The sequence below is a fragment of the Triticum dicoccoides genome, chromosome 1B (assembly GCF_002162155.2).
Source record: "Triticum dicoccoides isolate Atlit2015 ecotype Zavitan chromosome 1B, WEW_v2.0, whole genome shotgun sequence".
Lineage (NCBI taxonomy): Eukaryota > Viridiplantae > Streptophyta > Magnoliopsida > Poales > Poaceae > Triticum > Triticum dicoccoides.
In genome coordinates this window covers 159,593,583-159,602,568 of record NC_041381.1, presented here as the reverse complement: position 1 = coordinate 159,602,568, position 8,986 = coordinate 159,593,583, and the positions used below count along the sequence as shown (strand labels likewise).

The 8,986-nt window shown below is 40.5% G+C and overlaps 1 protein-coding gene across 1 annotated transcript; it reads left to right on the top strand.

Annotated features, from left to right (window-relative positions):
- Window positions 1–1,018: 1,018 nt before the first annotated feature.
- On the top strand, window positions 1,019–8,873 carry LOC119350259 (coiled-coil domain-containing protein SCD2-like). Its single transcript, XM_037618179.1, has 17 exons — window positions 1,019–1,384; window positions 1,583–1,761; window positions 2,252–2,315; window positions 2,618–2,659; window positions 2,757–2,795; window positions 3,430–3,479; window positions 3,563–3,590; window positions 4,187–4,264; window positions 4,359–4,466; window positions 4,549–4,609; window positions 5,155–5,268; window positions 5,830–5,918; window positions 6,391–6,448; window positions 6,986–7,030; window positions 7,138–7,178; window positions 8,168–8,294; window positions 8,558–8,873. The coding sequence occupies exons 1-17, from the start codon at window positions 1,019–1,021 to the stop codon at window positions 8,677–8,679; spliced, it is 1,611 nt and encodes a 536-aa protein (XP_037474076.1). The 3' UTR covers window positions 8,680–8,873.
- The last annotated feature ends 113 nt before the right edge of the window (window positions 8,874–8,986 follow it).

Here is an 8,986-nt window from a genome sequence, read left to right as displayed (position 1 = left end):
AGTGAAAGTGAACTTGTAATGTATCAGTGTGAATTTGATTATTTCAAAATGTGAAATGTACATTCGAATTTAAACATGGTTAAAAAATATCCAAGATTGGTCTCATTTTAAAGGTTTTGGTGCAAGGAGTTCAAATATAAAAATGTTTCAAAAATGAATATATGATTTAAAAGATATTAATGTTCCAAGGTGAAAGAAATGATTGGATTTATTGTTTGAGAGAAAAAGGAGATGGTTTGCCACATTATTGCCAATATTGCAATACAGTGGTGGGCCAACTGTTGAAATAGCAAACATTTCATAAATATGGGAACACTTTTTATACAACACATAAATCAATGTACGATGTGAGGTGTTACTAGCTGATTGGGCGAGTCGTTGCCTGTTGACAATGTCACTGTGCAATTTTTCAATTCGTGTATTGCGATCACATAGAACACCAATAGGATTACAATCAATCTTCAACTTTTTGATATCGCAAGCATGTATGTATTGAGATCGCATGGCATGTATTGAAGTACTTACTTGATTGTAATTTTTTATAATATATTTGATCATGATTTTGATATCATTATATAAAAAAAACTAGAACCATTATTTGTTACTGAAGTTTGGTTTTAACTAAACAAAATTTGTGTGTGTGCGTTTATAGGAATGAGTGTATGCATCTATGTATGAGCGTTTGCGTCTGTACTGTGTTTAACAAAAATAACAAAATATATCATCATATTTTGTGATATAGCAAGGTCCCAAAAATTAGAAACGAAAAAAGAAAAAAAAACGAACGCCACATAGATCCTGCCACGCGGCACGCCACCCTGCCGATTGGAGAGCCGGGAGACCGTTATGGCCGGAAGCCAAAACGCTCGCCCCCGCCTTCGGACGGGCGACGAACGACCCATTCCCGTCCCTCTCCATCCCACCACCTCTCCGATCAAATCGCTACCTCCAGGAAGAAGGGGGAGAAAAAAATCACGAGCTCTCTCTCTCCTCGCCCGATCGGATCCGGCACGGTGCCATGGATCGCATGTCGTCGCGTCCGGCGAGCCCGGGCGGCGGCGGTGGTTACGTGCGGCGGGGCGCGTACGTCTCCAGCAGCGCGCACACGTCGCCGGGCGGGTCCCCGTCCGCGTCCCCGGTGCACACCCGCCACACGCGCTCGGGGTCGCTCGGCGGGGCCGGGTCCACCTCCTCCGCCGGCCGCCGGGGGGCGGGGGCCGCGGCCGCCGCGCGCGCCGCCGCGCAGCGCCTCGCGCGCGTCATGGGCGGGCCCGTAGGAGAGGACGGTGGCAGCGGCAGCGAAGGCGAGGAGTGCGAACTCTCCGGCCCGCCCATCGAGCTCTCCACCCCGCGCCGGCCCGGCAACCGCTCCCCCTCCCCCTCGGTAACACCATCTGAATCGATCGCCATTTCCAGATTAATGTCATCGTCCAATTGAGGGCCTGCTAATGTGCGATCCTCCGTCACACGTCCATGCGCTCCTCACGCAATTTTGCGATTTGTTAGTTGCTACATTACACATTGTGGCATTGTGTTTGATGGATGTACTAAGTGGTTGCATGTAAATGTGTGTGCATTTTAGATAGGTCGTTACCTTGCGGATCAGGCGCCGGTCGTTAGCCGGCCACCCTCGCTGACGAACCGGTATGTGCCCGGGAAGTCGGTTCCGATGATACCATCCATCAAGCAATCAAACCGGCCAGCGACAAGCGGAACAGGGTCGGAATCGTCCGTCTCGGTCCCTAACCGAAGGGAGCAAAGGTCAGTATTGTCACGCATTATACACCACATGTTCCGTACAATTTATAAGCAGTGAATTGGTTATGGTATGATGTTGTTAGTAGTGCTATAAGGGGTTCTCACCTGTGTACGAGTTCTTTTAATTCAAATTGAATAAATTATTTATCTCGTGACTCATGCTTGTTACTTTGTTAGTTTATTGAGGGTACAGTTTATGTGTGAACTACTCTCTCCATTCCGAATTATAAGATGTTCTAACGTTTTTCTGAATCGGATGTATATAGACGCGTTTCAGTGTGTTTGTTCACTCATTTTAGTCTGTATGTAGTCCATACTGAAATATCCAAAACATCTTATAATTCGTAATGGAGGTAGTACTATCTAGTATCTCCCAGTTTACTTACAGAGAATTTGTTAATTAACAGAAGGTACCTCATTAAGTATTTATTGCCTTTTGAACATTCTTTATTTATAATCACATGGTAAGTAATATAGGCTACATCATCCTTAGGAGATCAGTTGATCTTGGAAGCTCGATGAGAGGACGGCGCTCCTCTTCTTCTCTTAATGATGAGGTAAATCATGTCATCAGAAATACTTTTGTGTGAAATAATAATGACTGAATATTCAGAAAATTCTATGTCTTTCCATGAGAAAAGCTGAGCATATTGGTGCATTGAGAAAGCAAAAGTATAAGATTTGCTACTTTAGGTTGCCAAACAATTATTTTTGCTCTTCTTTAGATTAAAATACTCCTCCAACCAATATGATATGGATGCTGTGTATATGTTATTCTTCAAATGTCATTCCTTCACCTTAGGATCGATTATTATCTTATTTGGAACACTCTTGTGGTTCTTGGATGCCTCCCTTGCAGATTAACACACTTCAAATGGAAAATGATAGCATGTACGAAAAGGTGAGATAAAATTACGATTATGAATTTTACTTCTACTTCTACTTGTTGGAAGCACTCAACATCCTTGTTATGCTGGCATGCATCTTCCGAGCTTCAGCTTGAAGAGGATAGATGCTATGAAGCAGATGTCAGACAGGTTTATTTCTGTGCTAAAAACTGCTGATTTTATGATAGCAAGTTCTGATACTTGAGTAGATGGTTTAATCCTAGTGTACTTCTATTTTAGTTCTTACCTTGGAGGCTGGTGCTACAACTGCATAATATGTTTGGATCCATGCAACATCTATTCTAGGCTCCTTGTTACTATGCTCTTATGTTAATAGTTATAGATTAGTTTCTCTACATTGAATTTACATGCCTTCGTGTTACATTTGGCTTTATCTTTTACATAGCAACTCAGGAAAAAAAGTTAAGGCCTAAGAAAGCCAAAACGTTCAGGTTTGCCTTCAGTTGCTAGAAAGTAACTGTGACATTTGTCTCTTTTACTGAACTGTGCTCCTAATAAATAAATAATGTAAAATATTAGATGCTTCAAATGGATAGGTGGGACTTTAATTGCTATTCACTATTCAGCAGACCTACTGGATCAATAGCTGTACAACGGCAGCAGACCAAGTTCCAGTCCTACTCGTTGAGCCACTAAAGACCAAATATGCAAACTTATTGGCTTAGTTTCTAAATTCTGAAAGCCATTTGCATGAATATGTCTGCATTCACTTTGTGTCATATCCATGTTTTGTGCTGAGCGATCTTCACTATTTGAATTTCAGGCTGCTAGTATGGGTGATGCCATAGAACCGGAGTTCAATTTGATTAGCAGGTATGTGATTTACGAAAACGTAACATTTCTTCTTATTTACATGTTGACCATATTTTAAACCATGTTTCTGCCTTGACTCTCAGAAAGGCTGCAGCACTAGAACAGAGAAGGGTATGTTTCTATACAAAGCTTCTCCTGCTCAACATTTTGTCGAAATGTGAAAGCTTATTTTGATTTGAGTCCCCTTTTGTGCTTTGATGTGGTGCTTTAGGTGTTAGATTCTCCTGAGTTCTTCTTTTCGATGGTCAATATTCCGGAATAAATATATTTCCCCCACAATTTGCAACTTGCTTGTACCAAATGGGGAAATATCTAAACTGTAGCTCTCTAGCCCAACCAAGGGCTGACTGGTAATTCGCCAATCGAGAGCTGTATGAAGGAGATATAGGCCTATGGGAGGTCCGCTTGCTGGCGGGCCGTGTTAGACTGGAGGCAAATGATGCCCAACCCCACATGTCACATGGGACGGACAACCCTTGTATGGTCTATTGGAGGCAACCGGGCCCCATCGCCTCATTGCCCCATGAGCACCCTTGGATAGAAGATTGCACCCCACCCCACACCCGAGCCCTTGGTTGTTGACCTACCAGAGTATAATGAATTTTCTTCATTTCATAAATCCAAGTTAGAAATTATGGGGAAAATAAAAGCAATTCTAAGATTTTGCTTACTAACTCTATCCAACCTCGAGTTCTGTTTTCTCTTAGGCTTCAATGAGAATTGCTTCAAGAAGGGGTAACAGTGCAAGCTGCGATGAGATTACAGCCCTTCGATCAGAAGCGAAGGTGAATAGTTCACCAAATATGATTACTTATTGCTGAATGAGTTTTCCTCAGTTATGTTTTGCAATCCTAAACTTTTATTTACTCTGTTGGGTAGGTTGCTGGTGAGATGGCCACATCTGTATCTCGGCGTGTAGGTATTGGATCAGAACTGAGATCTCTTCATGGAACATCCAACAGAACGATCCTGTCACAAGAAGAAATGGTGTGTAGGCTTGCTGGCCTATTCATATTCTGGCACTTCGTTGTTTTTGGATCCATTACATTTCACGAAAATCATTTATCAGGAGGAGGTGGTGCTAAAGAGGTGTTGGCTCGCCCGCTACTGGAAACTATCTGTTAGACTTGGTACTGAGATTATCTTCCTGTATTGTTTTTCCGGGATCTTCCTCTAATGTAGTCTAATTAATTTCTCAAAATTCTCTAGCATTCTACTACAGCACAAAAAGGTGCAGGGAAGCAAGTAAATTTGTGGAGCCCTAAACAGCAACTCTCCTCCATTGTAATTGTTAGCATTGACAAATTAAGGGCTCGGGTGCTGGGTAAAAATAAGGGCTAAGGGATGCATTATTACGCTTCCCTATTTGTTCATTATAAAATTCACAAGCTAATGTTGCCATAAACATTTCGCATAGTTTGCCTTTTAAGGAGTGTACCCTTTAATAATATGTCCTGTTTCAAATTTATTTCGTTAAGTTATTCATGGAGAGATTCAGTCCTTACTTGTCTGTCATAATTTTCTCTGAAGCCTGTAAAATTTATTGCCAATTATTGTCAGGGAAAAATTGTTATTCTTCATGAGAAAAAGACTTATCCACAACTGAGCAGTCAATTTTTTAAAAAAATATGTAGATTGTCAGAATGGTTGGCTAATGCAAAGGTGTCTATTTTAGGGATACATTCTGATATCGCTGCACAAAAACTAGAACACTGGTCCTCAGTTGCACCACTTGCACTTGAAGTCGTCCTATCAATTGGGCAAAAAGCTAGAGATGGAACTTTATCAGGTCAGATTCCCTTTCAAAATCCATCTTTTGGTCTCCTAATTATGATTATGTTACTACCATGAAGCTGTTGATACAAGCACCTCACATTTAGATTACTCTACAAGTAGCTTATGACGTGATACATGTAGATGAAGGCCAGATTTCCATGAAATGATATAACCTACATCAACTGAAAATCCCTGCAAGGATTCTGATGTCAAGATAAAAATGAAACTGGAAATGACATAAATGAATCTGCAGAATGTACTTGAGTTGCTTTGAGTTGGATTTCATCTTTGTTGTGATATGGATTTTTGCTTTGTATTTCGTACGTGCATAGAAAATGAATTCCAAATACATTTCCCTTAGTGAAGTACTTACATTTTGCCCATAGGTGCAAAAAGATGCCAAGTGGATGGTTAATATATTTCTGTCATGTGGAGGATTAATATATTTCTGTTATTTTTTAAAGTAATATAATGTCAAAGGATGTATGATCATTTTAAGTGTACCAGAGATGGTATATAATATCATGATTTCAGTCACATTACTTATTTTCTTGTACTGTTCATTTGGTAGCAGATAATGATGTAAATGATACGGCTGGAGATGGAAATATTGAGAGCATGCTTTTAGTTGAGAAAGGACTTCGTGAATTAGCTTCGCTCAAGGTTTTTCTCAATATTTTCTTAGTAATTTTATGCTTGTCCCAATCAATGAGTTTCTTCCAGAGGCAAGTCCCAATTGATCAAGTTTGATGAGATCCATAGTACTCACAATAAACGAAAATTATGTCTCATAGTGTTGGTGTGGCAATTTCCTAGATGATAGTTATCTTCTAGCAGTTCTCATGCTCGTCTAGTTCATTGTTTTGACAATTTCGTTTTTTCTGTCAATCACATCGAGTGATACAGAAAGTAATTGATGTGTCATATTGGTTCCACTTGATGAAAATAGAAAGTGGATCGTCAAGCTTCACTACTTCAGACTCCTGTGGGTTACAAGTTTGTGTCATTGTGAAGTATATTGTAGATGCAGTATGTGTCACTGAATTTGCTTTCACATATTCTCATAAAGGAAGAAAATGATATTTATGTTTCTAGTTTCAATTGCCGAAGCAATAATCTAATATTCCCTTTGAAGGTAGAAGATGCAATCATGCTGGCTTTAGCAGAACATCGACGATACAGACCTCTCTCAGGTGGCTTCTCCAAAATGTACTCATTTCTTATACTTTTATCTTTAATATGTTACTATATGATATATCTCAGAACTTCCGACAGATATACAACATTTTTTCTGTCTACTACGATAAAGTCATAAGAGTTCCAAAAAGACTTGAGACTGTATGTGTGGTGCTGTTACAATTTGGCAACACATAGCATCTCTTGGGCATCCAAGAGCCACTTTTTGCAGACTCCGAATGGTACAGCAAGTTGATAATGCATATAACACCAGGGCAAAAAAGAATGATTACACTCGCTTAATATAATTGATATATACCAGGATCACTTCAGGAAAATACTGGACAAAACCATGTAGATTTTTGGTTCAGTAATTCTAGTTTGTATGGGAGAATTGCAGGAAGTTTATCACTTCGTTTGTGTGATTAGAGCTGCTTCCTAGCCAACTGTGCCAGCTCATCTGTCCTTCTGAACATTCATGTTGCTAAATTGACTTGATGGCATTGGACAAATACGTTTAACCCTTTTTATGATGAGTAAGCTTCCTATTGTAGGTCCAGTTTTTCCTGCTGATAGTCATAGTTCTCCGGAGTCAACTGGTTAGTTCTTCTCTTCACTAATTTCTTTGGCATCTATGGCCTGTGAAAAACACTAGTACATCAAATTTCTTTACTAACTATCTGCGGGGGCTTGCTATTTGTCCTAGAGTTAAGTGAGGATGAGCGAGATGATGTACGCTTCAAGCAGGTAAAATAACAATCTGTCATCCATTTGATGTGTCGAGAGAATTCTCTGCAATTTAGTATTATTTTTTGTCCCACTATGTGTCAAAGTTCAAACATGATAAACTAAGTTGATCATAGTAAAATGTCAGCTTAAACATTTTATGGAAATTCATATATTCTGTTTAGGGATGGCAGTTTTGCCCATGGGTATGGGTACCCGCGGGTATCCTAACCGAATACAATGGGCATGGGCAAGACATGAGTAGGTTTTGTACCCATAGGTAATGGGTATCCATACCCGCAAAATATATGGGTAGGGCATGGGTATGAAATTGCGCCCATGGGTAACCCAATGGATACCCACAAAAAATTAATAAATAAAAATAAGTCCTATGACATGTGGTGTCAAGATTCAACTCCCATGGCCCATCCCTAAATCTTGTATTCCCTAAACCGGCCATAGCTCATATGCTCACACGCGCTTTCTCGCCACTCCCCCTACATCATATATGTCTCCTCGAAAAGATGAAGTCTTGAATTCTCGTCGTCGAAAACTCCTGTCCATCTCTAGATCCAGCGATCCCCAATTCCCACAGCCGTCTCCCACTACGTCGAGATTCCACCAACCGTTGCTCATACTCGCTTGATTCCTCCAAGAGGCCACCCACCGGAGGAGGCTGCGTCGGTGCTATACTACTCGCTTATCATCACTTGAATTTTAGACTCATTTCTCTATTTTTTATAAATTTAAACACCATAGATTGTACCCATTGGATACCCATTAGGTATAGGATACCCGATGGGTATGGTCATGGGTATCGATTTATACCCATGAGTTTTGTAGTGGGTGGGTATAGAAGGTTTCTATGGGTATGGGTTTGGGCAGAAGGAGGTTGTACCCGCCCATACCCTACCCATTGCCATCCCTAATTCTGTTCTTGTTTCTTTCTTGTGAGTGTTCCATTTTTTACTTACCATAAATTTTACGTCGAGGAACTAACGATACAACAGGCATGGTTGACCTACTTTTGGAGGCGGGCCAAAAACCATGATGTAGAGGAAGATATAGCTGATGACCGGCTACAATTTTGGATAGAGCAAGGCAACCATCCAGTTACTACAAGTGATGTAGTTGAAGGTAGCCTCCCTTACATTACTATTCAGATCACCTTTTGCACAATCCACAATTCTTTACAGTTTGTACGCTCTAAACAAAAGAAACCACAACTATTTTGTTTTGTTCAAAATTATGACTGAGAAACCATAGTGAGAAGTATCCTGTCCTCGCAATCTTTTTTCCTTTAACTTTATCCATCACCTCGCTAAACACTAAAAATTGTGCTAAATGTGTTGTTGAAAGCCGTAATCATTTTTTCTTGTTTTGTCAAACTATGTTAAAAGTCGATAGAGGACTTCATGAGCTGAAGAAACTGGGGATCGAGTCTCAGCTGTGGGAAGCCACGAGGAGAGCTTTCGACGATGAATCCATTAATCATGGAAGTCCATTTGGATCTGAAGTTTAGCCAACACATAAATCAGAATGAGGTCTAGTGCCAATTTTGCGCCGTCACAGGCCCTAGAGCCTTTATGTTTTGTTTTGCAGTTTATGGTTCTTCCACAAGTTCATGTAAATTTTCTGATCAGAACAAGAGATGATTCTGTCTCCTAGGCCTTTTTCTTTCTTCCCAGCAACCTCGACTAATCCTGGCAAAGCAAAAGTGATCAATTCAAGATGTGTTGTGTGTTGTCCACTAATCGAGTAATCTGCTGCAACAGGATACATACATACCACTCATTGTGTTGATGAGACACCCTGGGTAATAATCCCCT

Bases quoted from the DNA above. Each gene is read 5' to 3' on its own strand.
- LOC119350259 (XM_037618179.1), top strand. From the start codon at position 1,019: ATGGATCGCATGTCGTCGCGTCCGGCGAGCCCGGGCGGCGGCGGTGGT. The intron at 3,480-3,562 runs GTATGTGATTTA...CTTGACTCTCAG, and splicing joins GAGTTCAATTTGATTAGCAG to AAAGGCTGCAGCACTAGAAC. The intron at 4,610-5,154 runs GTACTGAGATTA...TGTCTATTTTAG, and splicing joins GAAACTATCTGTTAGACTTG to GGATACATTCTGATATCGCT.